Source organism: Dysidea avara, chromosome 8 (assembly GCF_963678975.1).
Source record: "Dysidea avara chromosome 8, odDysAvar1.4, whole genome shotgun sequence".
Classification (NCBI taxonomy): Eukaryota; Metazoa; Porifera; class Demospongiae; order Dictyoceratida; family Dysideidae; genus Dysidea; species Dysidea avara.
The window spans coordinates 34674454-34688229 of record NC_089279.1 but is presented as its reverse complement, the minus strand read 5'-3'; the positions used below and the strand labels follow the sequence as shown (position 1 = coordinate 34688229).

The following is a 13776-nucleotide window of genomic DNA, read 5'->3' as shown; positions in this document are numbered from 1 at the left end:
ATAATAATAATAATAATAAATGGTTATGAGCGATTATTCACGAAACATAACACCAATATGTTGTCACGCTTACAGGTTAAACCGCGTATGGGAAGAAGCTGAAAATCGATGGGTGAATAGGTTAACTATTGAACCTCAAACCTTTTGTGGTTTGAAAGAAATCGAGCTAAAAACCAGGAAGATACAACGAAAAAACCAACACTATGTAACAATTATGCAATCGAGATTAGCTAATAAAAAAACGACTGCTTGCCACGCCTACCAGATAAACCGCTTGGGGTAATGCTTTGAAAATCGTTGTACAGATGGAGTAATCATTATTATTATTATTATTATTATTATTATTATTATTATTATTATTATTATCAATTTTGTCAAAAGACCGGGTTGTACAAAAGGACAAGCCTGTAGGCGTACTTCCCACAAAAAGCACATACACACCAGAAATTACAAAAACAATGACATAAGCAAATACACCTGTAAAACAAAACTACTACAAGAACAAAAATAAATACTAACAAAACAAGAACATTTAAGTATACAGAAGATTCAAAAAAGAAAACGACGGAGGGCTAAACGGAACAAGGGTGGCTGTTTAATTCGCAGGATGGTATGGGGTATGGTATTCCACAGAAATGGGCTGTTCACAAAGAAAGAGTAACGAAACGAATTGATAGACGATGTCACAGGCCGGAGAGATAGAGGGTGACACCTTGTGGGAGCTTGGGACAACTGAAAATGTTCACTAAATGGTAAGGAATTCCTGTGGTAGAGACTATCATGAATGCAACAAATAGTAAAGTAGTTGTGACGCTGTTGAATGGTAGGCCACTTAAATGCTTGGATGCATTCGTCAGAAGACTTACTCCAACAGTGAGATGAAGGAATCCACCTACTATTGGTAGCCCAACGGGCAGCTCTACGCTGAACAGATTCCAGAGCATTGATGGAAAGGCTCATCAATGGTGTAGAAGAATCAGACTTAAAGCCACGGAGTTATAACATGAAATCCAACTTGGTGCAGCAAGTGCGAGATCGAGATACTCTAATAGAGCAGTCATCCTAATAGAGCAGTCACCCTGAAGAGAATTCAAGAGATCAGCTAGAAACAAGAAACCTGTATAGAGATCAGCTACACACAAGTCACCCTGTAGAGAGATCAGCTAGAAGAAGTTACCTTGTAGGAGTTCATGCAACTATGGAAAGAGATAGTTCAACTAGAAGAAATCACCTTGTATAGAGTTCAGCTACAAAGAAACCACCATGTAGAGATTTCAGTTACAAACAAATCGCCCTGTAGAGAGATCAATAGAAGAAGTTACCTTGCAGAGAGTTCAGCTACAAAGAAACCATCACGTAGAGAGTTCAACTACAAACAAATCTCCCTGTAGAGAGCTTAGCTAGAAGAAGTTACCTTGTAGAGAGTTCAGCTACAAAGAAACCATAATGTAGGGAGTTCAGCTACAAACAAATCTCCCTGTAGACAGATCAGCTAGAAGAAGTTACCTTGTAGAGAGTTCAGCTTCAAACAAATCAACCTGTAGAAAGATCAGCTAGAAGAAGTCACCTTGTAGAGAGTTCAGTTACAAAGAAACGACCATGTAGAGAGCTCAGCTACAAACTAGTGACCTTGTAGAGACATCAGCTAGAAGAAGTTACCTTGTAGAGAGTTCAGCTACAAAGAAACCATTCTTTAAAGAGCTCAGCTGCAAACAAATCACCTATAAAGAATTCAGCTACAAACAAATCACCCTGTAGAAAGATCAGCTAGAAGAAGTTACCTTGTAGAGAGTTCAGTTACACAGAAACGACCATGTAGAGAATTCAGCTACAAACTAGTGACCCTGTAAAGACATCAGCTAGAAGAAGTTACCTTGTAGAGAGTTCAGCTACAAAGAAACCATTCTGTAAAGAGCTCAGCTGCAAACAAATCACCTATACAGAATTGAGCTATAAACAAATCACCCTGTAGAGAGATCAGCTAGAAGAAGTTACCTTGTAGAGAGTTCAGCTACAAAGAAACCATCATTTAGAGAGTTCAGCTTCAAACAAATCACCTGTGGAGAGTTCAGCTACAAACAAATCTCCCTGTAGAGAGATCAGCTAGAAAAAGTTACCTTGTAGAGAGTTCAGCTACAAACAAATCACCCTGTAGAAAGATCAGCTAGAAGAAGTCACCTTGTAGAAAGTTCAGTTACAAAGAAACCACCATGTAGAGAGTTCAGCTACAAACTAGTGACCTTGTGGAGACATCAGCTAGAAAAGTTACCTTGTAGAGAATTAAGGTACAAAGAAACCATTCTGTAAAGAGCTCAGCTGCAAACAAATCACCTGTACAGAATTCAGCTACAAACAAATCACCCTGTAGAGAGATCAGCTAGAAGAAATTACTTTGTAGATAGTTCAGCTACAAACAAATCACCCTGTAGAAAGATCAGTTAGAAGAAGTTACCTTGTAGAGAGTTCAGCTACAAAGAAACCATTTTGTAAAGAGCTCAGCTGCAAACAAATCACATGTACAGAATTCAGCTACGAACAAATCACCCTGTAGAGAGATCAGCTAGAATAAGTTATCTTGTAGATAATTCAGCTACAAACAAATCTCCCTGTAGAGAGATCATCTAGAAGAAATTACCTTGTAAAGAGTTCAGCTACAAAGAAACCACCATGTAGAGAGTTCAGCTGCAAAGAAATCACCCTGTAGAAAATTCAGCCACAAACAAATTGCCCTGTAGAAAGATCAGTTAGAAGAAGTTACCTTTTAGAGAGTTCAGCTACAAAGAAACCATATGTAAAGAGCTCAGCTGCAAACAAATCACCTGTACAGAATTCAGCTACAAACAAATCACCCTGTAGAAAGATCAGCTAGAAGAAGTTACCTTGTAGAGAGTTCAGCTACAAAGAAACCACCATGTAGAGAATTCAGCTGCAAAGAAATCACCCTGTATAAAATTCTGCCACAAACAAATTGCCCTGTAGAAAGATCAGTTAGAAGAAGTTACCTTGTAGAGAGTTCATCTACAAAGAAACCATTCTGTAAAGAGCTCAGCTGCAAACAAATCACATGTACAGAATTCAGCTACAAACAAATCACCCTGTAGAGAGATCAGCTAGAAGAAGTTACCTTGTAGATCGTTCAGCTACAAACAATTCACCCTGTAGAGAGAGCAATTAGAAGAAGTCACCTTGTAGAGTGTTCAGTTACAAAGAAACCACCATGGAGATTTCTGTAATCAATATATGTATTATATATATATATATATATATATATAATTTGTACATTTACTGATAAAATATTTAAAGTACATCTACTTCATCTTTTCTTCTTCCTGTGGTAAAGAAAAAAAGATAGGTTAAAAAAGTCCCAAAGCCGGCCATAGGCCGGCTTTGGGGTATACAAATACAAAAAGAAAGGAAATCTAATCCAAAACAGCCAAGCTGTAAAAAAAAGTGTGCGGCCCTCAAAAAGGCTATGGTGAAAATAGATGTGAAATCCAAGGTGGCGGCCAAGAAATGGCTGTGATGGTAGGTTAATGGTAAAAATTTTAATAATGACAATTCAGGTGAATTTTGTGCCAAGACCAAGCGGCACAAAAATTCACCTGAATTGTCGTTATTAAAAGTTTTACCACTAACCTACCATCACAGCCATTTCTTGGCCGCCACCTTGGATTTCACATCTTTTTTCACCATAGCCTTTTTGAGGGCTGCACACTTTTTTTACAGCTTGGCTGTTTTGGATTAGATATATATTATCTATGGTTTATTGTACGTAATTAGTGCATAGATAGTATATACCTCCGGAGGTATATATTATCTATGATCAATGGCGGATCAGTCTAGGATCTAGGATGGGGCATTTGGGGCAAATGCCCCAATGGCGGATCCAGGATGGGGCATTTGGGACAAATGCCCCCCCCCCCCCCCTCCCCCCCTTCAAGAAATTGAATACAAGATCTAGATACTCTAATAGAGCAGTCAATTACTCTAATAAAGCAGTCACAATGTTCATGAGGCAGTGCAGCTTACTTTTGAAGCTATAAGTAGGATTTTATTTTACATAACATACGTGATATAATATAATTGGTAAAGGATAACTAGCTATTATTGTTGTGATCTTTTTTTTTTTTGCTCTTCAACTTTTTTTCAGCAAGGTGCCCTCCTCTTTCCAAACTCTGGATCCGCCCCTGTGCTCCCCCCCACCCCCCCATCCTCCACTGCCCTTTCCTTTTAGGAAGAATAGCTAGCTGTAGCTATCACTTTGATAATGCCAGTTAGGGGCAATTATAAGTTTATTACTCAAGAAATGAATACTTTTTAGCCTAAAAGGCAGACATTTATTACCTCTCTTTAATACAAAAACTGTCACCCAACGCCTTCATGCATATTAAGCGCAAGTTCCATACATAAGGGAGATGAAGTCTTGCATCTATCTTATTGTGTAGAGTTTACTTAAGAAAGTATCTACAAATTGTAATACACAAACTTAATATTTAGTGCTTGCTTAGTTAATCTATTGCAACACATGTCATTAATGTTACTATTGAAACTCTACAAGTTTTTTGTACTGTCCTATTGCACTAAAGAAACTGCAATCTATATCATGGTAATGTGTCACATTAAGGTATGGTTGTGATTAGGTGTGTGTGTTGTTCAGGTGTGGTTCTCACCCAGCTGATAGTGGACCTGTTAAAAGAACTGTTAAACTAAAGAATGCCAGTCCATGTGGTAAGTGAGTAAGCATTAATTTGTGGTACAAGCACACTATATACACCAATCCTTGTACAGTCACACCTGGTCACTGTATTCTTGGTAGAGCTTTCCTTTGTATTTTTAGAATTTGTCAAAGCTGGACCAAAATTAATTGTTGGTCATGACTGCTTTTAGGCAGGTAGATTAGTAAATAAAGTGTGTTTTAAAGAGATAGTGTTTCTATGTACCGATAAGACAGGTTCCACTGTAGTATGTACATATGTCTTGCTACTTAATCAGAAAAAGAGGGAAACAGTGTTATACAAAAAAGTAATAAAAATGTACAGCTGGCTTCTAGCTAAGCTATACTAACAGAAACAGCAAATGCATTTTGCAGAATAGAGCTGTACATTCAAACAGATCACCATCCAATGCATACATTTTTGGTTTGCTTAAATTCATATTTATGTGTGAATGACTGTCCTGCGGTCTAGCCTTTATAGTGTGATAATTTTACAACTTTTGTTCCTTTGTACAGAGCTGACGGTGGACTGGGAGGTGTACAATAAAATACCTGGTGATCAACAACTGATAGACCTCACTGTGGCTGTGGGTAAACCATTCCCTGTTGATATCACTGATGATGAGGGATCATGTGATGATGATGTCATACCTGATGAAGTCATTAAGGGATCACATGATCTGGTGAAGGTCATGATCAAGGCTCATGAAGGAGTAGCCTCATCTCATCCCATTAGAATACATCCTGATCAAATTGTATGTCAAGGTTGATTTGATCGTGATTGAGGTTGTTGATTACTTACAGGTAATCAAGGGACATTCTAGTGCCTCTGCTGAGGTAAAATTTACTCCTGTTGTTATGGAAACTGGCGATGGATCTATATATTCTTATATTTTGGGTCGTGTCAGCATCACCTCTGATAGTGTCAGCTATACTAGTGTTTCAGCCCTCTTTTGCCCAACATATTTGGACAATTTGGCCTGGGCAGAAAGATGGACTATATATGTTTGGAGATAAGCTGGCATCATTGCATTATGTAGGCAGCAGTTCCATCTCATCCCATTGATTTTTTCACTTGTTTTGACCTCTTCAAATAATCTTTTGTGATGAAGATGATAGTTGGCATTAAATCAAAAGAAGCCACATAAAAAATACCTCACAACTACAAGGAATAACCATTTAGTAGCATTACTTGATCATACGGGACAATACCATAACAATTTCTTTGCTTTACAATATGAAGATAAAAGTAACTAACACTGATATCTGGAGCGGTCAAGTACAACTATCTATGATTAAAAAAGTTTTAATGTTGGACCTCTATCATTGACTTGTGTTCCGGCTACTTTCAGCCTTGCTGCATTCCTCCTTTTAACTATGTTTGGCTAGTAATTTGGCTGCCTTTTCAATAGTCAATACTGAGTAGAAAAAAAGGCTAGCCATTTAGGAATGTAGCAAGGCTATACAAACATGAGTCTATAGTGTATACAATATGTTCTATTGCGTGATTGAGTAAACTTTGTATATAATAAATGACCTTCAATTATCCAAACATTTCATTTATCTTAATACATTTATCATTGGGGTCCAGTTAATTGAGAAATATACTATAATGAGTGGTATATCTCACATTACCAACACCACCCTACTGTCTGGTCACTGTTATCACTTCCACAGGATCACTATGATGGAGCAGTGAGAGGTGAAGGATATGAGATTGATCCATTGAGGATTGACCTTACTGGAAAGAGCCTCTACCCAAGGTGATCATAGTAAAGAATATTAGTAAAGTATAATAAGAACAATTGAAGGGGAGTGGGTGTTTGTATGCACTGTTGGGAGTAACGTGTTACTAAAGTAATGCATTATGTAATAGTTATTACATTTTGTGATTTCAAGTAATATAAAGCATTACTATTCATAGTCTAGTAATATAACTTAAGTTACTTTCAAGGAACCCACAGTTCGTTTATTAGTAACAAAAGTTCGTTAGTGACGTGTAAAGATGTTCATAACACATTACCAGGTCCATTATTAACCAATTAGTGCTACTCAACAGCTTAGTGGCTGCAATAATCTACTGTCCTGATCCCCTATAATATAATTATCCGTATTAGTTCATACTTCGGACAACTGGTCACATGATTAGCCAATAATGTTTAGGTATGGCTGAAGTGGTAAAAACAATGAACATCTCTACACAGGTGCAAGAAGGCAGTAGCTATATCTACAGGAGTGTTTACTATATGCTAGCTCAGTAACTAACATGCAAGGTGTAAAGGAAAGGTGTATGGTCAGAGCAAAAGTAACTTAATGTAATATTATTAAGTTACTTTTCATTTGGAGTAATATGTAACTGTAACTTATTACATTGCCCAAAAGTAAAGAGTAATATGTAATATGTTACATTGACAAAGTAACTTTCTCAACACTGTTTGTATGTAGGTGGTGCACATCTTTAATATTATTATGGGTGGGGACAGTGTGAATGTTTGGTGCTGAGAATAGGTCACCGTTTTTTACCATTAAACTTTCAGCAGCTATTACAAGGAAAAGCATGTGGATACTTAGTCTGGTGCTGCCCACCCCTTTGCAAAAGGTAACGCTCTGGTGAAATATAGATAGATCCCTATCAGTTCAAGTAGACAGGTTACATCAGATGATTGCCCTACAATTTAAATACAACCATTGCGCTACCAAAGTGATTTGTATGTGAATGTTACTGGCACGCAGGCTAAAGTGTAATTTATTTTTGAGATGGCTAGTGTGTAAACTGCAACTATTTGCCCACAAAATAAGGTACCCACAATTTGGCCACAAATCACAATTGACCATCAATGACAAATTTAAAAGTACGTGTATGATAATTTATTGTTATAGGTTTGTATTTGATCTTCTTCAGTATTCTACATATTTTTTTATCCATGGGGTACCATGTATGCAGGTTGATTATGGAGTTTGATAGTGATGATGGTAAAGAAGATGAAGTGATCTTCCAGTTCATGGCTGACCAGTTATTGGGAACTGATGGAGAAGTATGTAACAATGTAACAATGTGACTGTGTACTAGTTAGGTAGTAACACAATAAACTAGTCAGTGGCTTTACAAATATTCTATTGTCATCTCTGCTGTATGTATAAAATAACCTGTTAAGTGTGGAGATCTGTTAAGATCAGTTGTGGCCAGTTTGGATTTATACAGGTATCTTTGTGTAATACAGCTGGTGCATAGTTCTCTTCTTTACAGGTGAAGTCATCATGTTTTACTAAACGAAACGTCAACTTGAACAATGTAACTGACATGAAGTTGACCTTTGATCTGATGGCACACCCACCATTCTCATGTGATACATCGGTGCCACTACCAATAACTCTCACTCCTCACTATACTGCACAGGTAGTGTAGTTAAGTGTGTGTAGTATAGTATGTGTTTGTTGTAACTCTAGTTGCATTGCTCCATCCTACTTAGCTGTGTTATTGGACACCTGGGTATTAACTACCATTTGTCTGTATCTCACAACAAGAAGGGTTACTAAGGTTGGAGACTCATGAGACGTGGTGCATGGTATCAGTCCTGTCCCTATGGGGATATGCCTGCACCAATTCTTATGTAGCACCTGAGTAGTGTGTAGGTGACTCAGTGTTTCATTGGTGTGACTGTGTACATTGTGTATGGTATCTGTACAATGTAATGTGAGCTACGGCACCATGTCGTTTCTCGTGAGTGTGTACGATTAAAAAACTCGGGTAACTACACACTATTGAAATGGTTGCGACACCCTTTAATTAGTGAGTTTTTAATTGCACACACTTGTGAGAAATGACGTTGCACTTAGGTGGTACCATACTATACATAATATTTTTTAGGTGTGTTTGGGCTATCAGTTGACACTAGATGAAGTAGCTAAAAGACACAACAGCCAGCCAGATGATCCACTGGTCATCACAAACACAGGGCACCTCACAGTGAAGTATTCCACTGGAGTAGAACAAGTACGCAGAGTGATAATGATATAATGTAGTTACTGGTGATGTGTTGATAGTTGTTATCACTGACTTCACAAGTGTTCCTACCAACATTGGGTGTTGATGTCGTTCATGTGAAATTTGGTGCCACTTTACTGAACCAGTCAATATCTCTACCAGTTACTGTGTAAAACAATTCCAATTGTACTAGTCAGTAGAACTTGTCAGGTACTAAATTTCTAAGCATGTTACATTTTCTATCAATGTAGCTACTTACGTGATTCACTTTATAAAAAAATCGTATTAGAAATAAATATTTTTGTATGATTTACACCAAACTAAATTTATTTGTATGCATAGATGAAAGCCATTATATAGCTATGGTAAGGTAGTAAGCCATGCAGTTAATGCTTTGGAAAGGAGGTCACCTATACCTGCAGATATACTAGTGGGCATAAAATCCCTATTTCAGTCATGACTATAGGTTGAAGTAGGAATTATGGTAGCATTGAAGTAATTATGTGAAGCCTTACAATGCTAATGGGACAGCCTGTTTGTGGTCATGCATGAAAAACCACGAAAAACTATAGAACAAAGCGGAGCGCTACAAAGATTTGAACGAATCAGCTCTATTAACCTGTCAGTCTACTATTGTTGATACAACACGTTCTAACATCATCACCTTGTAAAAACTTTGGATAATTTGTGGTGAACAGCAACAGCTGTCATTGCATGATCACTTCTTTACGGAGCACACCTTGGCTAGTCACAATTCGCCTAATAATTTCATTTTTGTGTACCATAGCCCTTCAAGACACTAGAGAGATGCATCTTTAAAAATCTATTGAACAATTTTTTTGAGATTCGCACTTGACAGGCTGGTTAGCCCATGTTGAAGGACACGCGTAAGCATTTTAACAACTTTTATTGATAAAAGGAATCCATAGAGTTGTTCTACGTATTGAGAAACCGTACGAGCCAAAGTAGTGTAGTGCTAGGTTGTGTCTTAGGAGAGTTGTTTTTAAAATCGACTTCTAATTTCAGAGTTTCATAGATATGAAATTAAAGCAGGCGGTTCCACGAAACTTGCAATTGGTATGGTTAACTGCAACAATACAGACTATCTTAAAAACCCTTTAAATGTAGACTGCATGGTCTCAAGTGAAGTTCTCCATCACCCTGAAATAGCTTGTTAAGTGCGTGGGTTAATTTCAATTGTGATAAATGGGCATTGTACGCCTTCACATGATTACTTCAGCACCACCTTAAATGTCCACTAATATATACAGTGGAACCTCAGTTATCTTATTCAAATTTTCAGTTGAGCAGAGGCCAAAGCTGATTGTAGTGAGTGTTCTATTAGAGTAGTTAATAGTTTTCATGTTCCAGATGTATTGTTTTAAGGTGGTTTTGCACAAAATATCAAAACTATGGACTTTTCTGAACTGCAGGTGGATCCCAGGGGTTCAGATAACTGAGGTTCCACTGTATGCAGCTGTAGGTGACCTCCCTTGTTTTAGTTCGATGATCCCTAATTGAAATTGAAATTCCTTGCACTCAAATATATACCTTGGACTACACTTTGAAATATATGAAATACAGAATTATAATGCTGAGACTCTAGCACCCCAGCATCATTTTATTGCTGTGCATGTGCAAATGGGAAATGTATGTATGGCATGTGATACTAACATGTATATATAGTACTAAGTTTCTACTAACCTATTGTAAGAGATGCCTATTCTAGAATTTATAGTGGTACATGCTACACTGTTTGCTACATCATACAGTTGAACCAGTGGAGGAATGCAGTAGTGAAAGAGCTAACTGTTCAGGACAAGTGTTCAGTGTCAGCCCAACCTGTTGTACCACTTATCCACATCACTCTTCTATTATAACAGTGATGTTCACTCCAATGTGAGTAGTAGCAGGTCATGTGATCAGTCAATGATCTCCTTGTTGTAGTGACAAGCTGGTCCAGGAGTATGTTGTGAGGGTGTACATCAGGGGTGTGTTAGGAGATCATGTGAGCTTTACTGTGTCTGGTACTGGATCTGCTGATGAAGCCATGTTACCATAGTAACTGTGATGATACCATAATAACTGTGTCATGTGTACAGTACTGTTGTTAATGATTGATCTATTGAGTCAACAATTGTACCAGATTGCAAGAGTTCACACATTCCTGATTGTACAGTATAATTATATACATTGAATGCAATGTCAAAAAAAGTAAATCATTTTTGAGGACCGATTTTGCAGTAATTATAAAGGAAAGTACTAAGACAAAAACTGTGGCATCATCATGTTCACCAAGGCAAGAGGTATTCTTGAACACATTTCAACATGTGGTGACTGTTCTATTAGAGTATATTGATCTTTAGCCATTCTTCCCTTTACATGTAGCTCTAAATCAGACTTTTTGCTGTTTGCCTGATTTTTTAGTCTGAATCATGCAAAATCCATAAAATTTTAGCTTCTGTGATACCCAATGTACAAAAAGCATGTCTATTATGCTGGAAATATGCTGAATGTTTTTACCTATCTAGTATGCCCCAACTGGTATAATTGGCGCAGACCTAATATATGTGAATTGGTAAGTTATTACTGTTTAATTGATCGCCCATTCCTTTGGAAAGGAAACATGGAATTTTACGAACATTTTGGGTTCTTGAAGATCTGTCACAATTGTCTTAACTGAGCACATGATGAACCATACCATTGTTAGTTGTCATAGTTTTGTTGTTATGGACTATTAAATATTTTTATCTTACAAATAAACTGTGGCATCTGATACCAATAATTGTTCTTGTCATGTGTCATGCACTATGGTACAGAGTGACAGCATACAATATGATACGTATGTATTGCTAATGTCAGTATCTAGCAGATTCACAACACATATTTTCGGTTATGCATGTGCACACACTAAATAGGTCACTCTGTCAATAAATGTTGCAGTTCAATGGACATATCATCATTTGTGTAAATGGTGGATGGTACCAGGTACCTTGTATATACAATAACCCATGTGGTCTATCATAATTATGGTTGGGATTTATAAGGAAACAATTGTTGTGCCATCATCCACCTGGAGCTGTAGTACTGTGTCCATTAAGCCCACAATTACCACCTGTCCACAAGTCGTTGTCATTGTCCCTAGTGGTAAATTTCATCAGGTTCAAGTTGTAACCCCTGCTGTCTACGCTAAATGGATCTTCAGGTGTAATTCCTTTAAAGTCAGAAATACTTAGTTGATAGTTACCTTCAGCTTACTCTAAAGTGTCCATAATAAATATAAGATCTTGTTCCATTACTAAGTTGAAAGTCTATCCTCATCTCCCAATCTCCTTGACTAGTCAAACAATGCAGAGCCCTCAGACCATACCAAAACTCTGCAGTCAGTGATCCAAACCCATCTTCATACTCAACCCAGTCTCTATGGAAGTAATTCTTTTGTTGTAATGATTGTATTCTTCTCTGTACCACCAGCCACCCACCACCTCTACTTGTACCATCACAATATCCTTCTACATCTAAACAATTCACTCCACAAAAGTTTACCAGAGTGTAAACACCTGATCTTCTCTTGTTGAAACTGGTAGAGTTGTTGTAGCCAAGACAATAACAGTTCTCAATAGGATCACTGCTGTATCTTTGACATTCCCCATCTACTACTGCTATCTATCCTACAGCAGCCACTACCAACAACAATGTAATAGTAGTAGTAGTAGTCATAGAGTTGATGATCAACTAATTGATGATGTGTGCTGGATCTGTATCGTTTATATACAATAGTGTGTTTCCTTATAAGGACATTGTAGTGTGGTGTACTTCATAATAAGGTAAGTATATTACATATTATAAAGTTTATGAATAGCATGGCTTCATCAACTAATATTATATAATGTTTAACTGTTCTTTCCTGTGTTGAACAAATCCAATTAAAACTGCATGACTAATAAATTGACTATTATCATTATGTCTCAAGCAATTGCTGGAATGATTTTGATACAGTGAATATTCCTACTTTTCTCTATGATAAATAGTGTGTTCAGATCAATGGTATAAATTGCTGTTACAGCAATTAGGCAGTTGCTGGTTTTGTTTTATGGCTGCATTAATGAGGTTTTTGGTAATAGGGCCACCTTAGATAGGGCTACTTATCATGGGTCCCAGGTGGCCTAATAACAAGGTTTCACTGTAATGCTTTATCATTCCTTAGAAATAACCTATAGCTATGTAGATCCCTATCAAACTTATACAAGACTCTTCCTAGAGTATATGCTATAACAGTAATAAACGTGAAGCCATCCAATGCCGAGCATCAAGATTTATAGTCAGTTAGACTTTTCAACTTATAGCAGTGTCATTACTATGTTATCCAACCTGAATTGTGATATACACCACAGAAGGAACATAATTAAAGTTAACGATGTTATGTGTTGAATTACATTTGCATTACTTGTAATACCAGCACTACTAGAGGTCATAAATGCAAGCTGTCCATTCCATTTTCAAGAATTGATGTTCATAAATACAGCTCTTGACTTGTCCTCATGGCAGCCATGATTCTGAAATGGATCAACTTATATCTACTTTTAGTTGCAAGAGTTTAGACACTAATTGACACACGTTTAATTTATTTTATTATAATGACATTTTATACTGTGCAGCAATCAAAAAGATTATAATGCAGAGGTGTGATCATAAAAATTACTCAAGTTATTACAAAACTCAGTAGGGGTAGAGAAATTTATTACACTTCAAGGAAGTTGGTACCATAATTTGATGGTTGATGGGAAAAAGGAAAATTCAATCAGTGTCATAATGACATTGGTTGGTGATAGTGGCCACTACTAATTTCTGCCACAATACTTACTATTTTTAAGTAGTGACGTTCACTATTTTAAGTAGTGATGTTCACTACTTTTGTAGTGACCACTGACTGCCATGTAGTGAGGGTCACGTCACTAGACTCACTACCATGTAGTGGACGTCACTACGTGGTAGTGAGGGTTACTACAAGATTAGTAGTGAACATCACCACACAAAAATAGTGAGTATTGTGGTAGACATTAGTTGTGACCTTCAC

At 37.1% G+C, this 13776-nt stretch overlaps 1 protein-coding gene across 1 annotated transcript; it reads left to right on the top strand.

Moving 5' to 3' along the window:
- Window positions 1-607: 607 nt before the first annotated feature.
- On the top strand, window positions 608-10842 carry LOC136264967 (deleted in lung and esophageal cancer protein 1-like). Its single transcript, XM_066059731.1, has 11 exons — window positions 608-657; window positions 4658-4728; window positions 5231-5469; window positions 5519-5638; window positions 6392-6477; window positions 7659-7749; window positions 7962-8111; window positions 8583-8708; window positions 8759-8909; window positions 10472-10598; window positions 10647-10842. The coding sequence occupies exons 1-9, from the start codon at window positions 608-610 to the stop codon at window positions 8870-8872; spliced, it is 1047 nt and encodes a 348-aa protein (XP_065915803.1). The 3' UTR covers window positions 8873-8909; window positions 10472-10598; window positions 10647-10842.
- Window positions 10843-13776: the final 2934 nt, after the last annotated feature.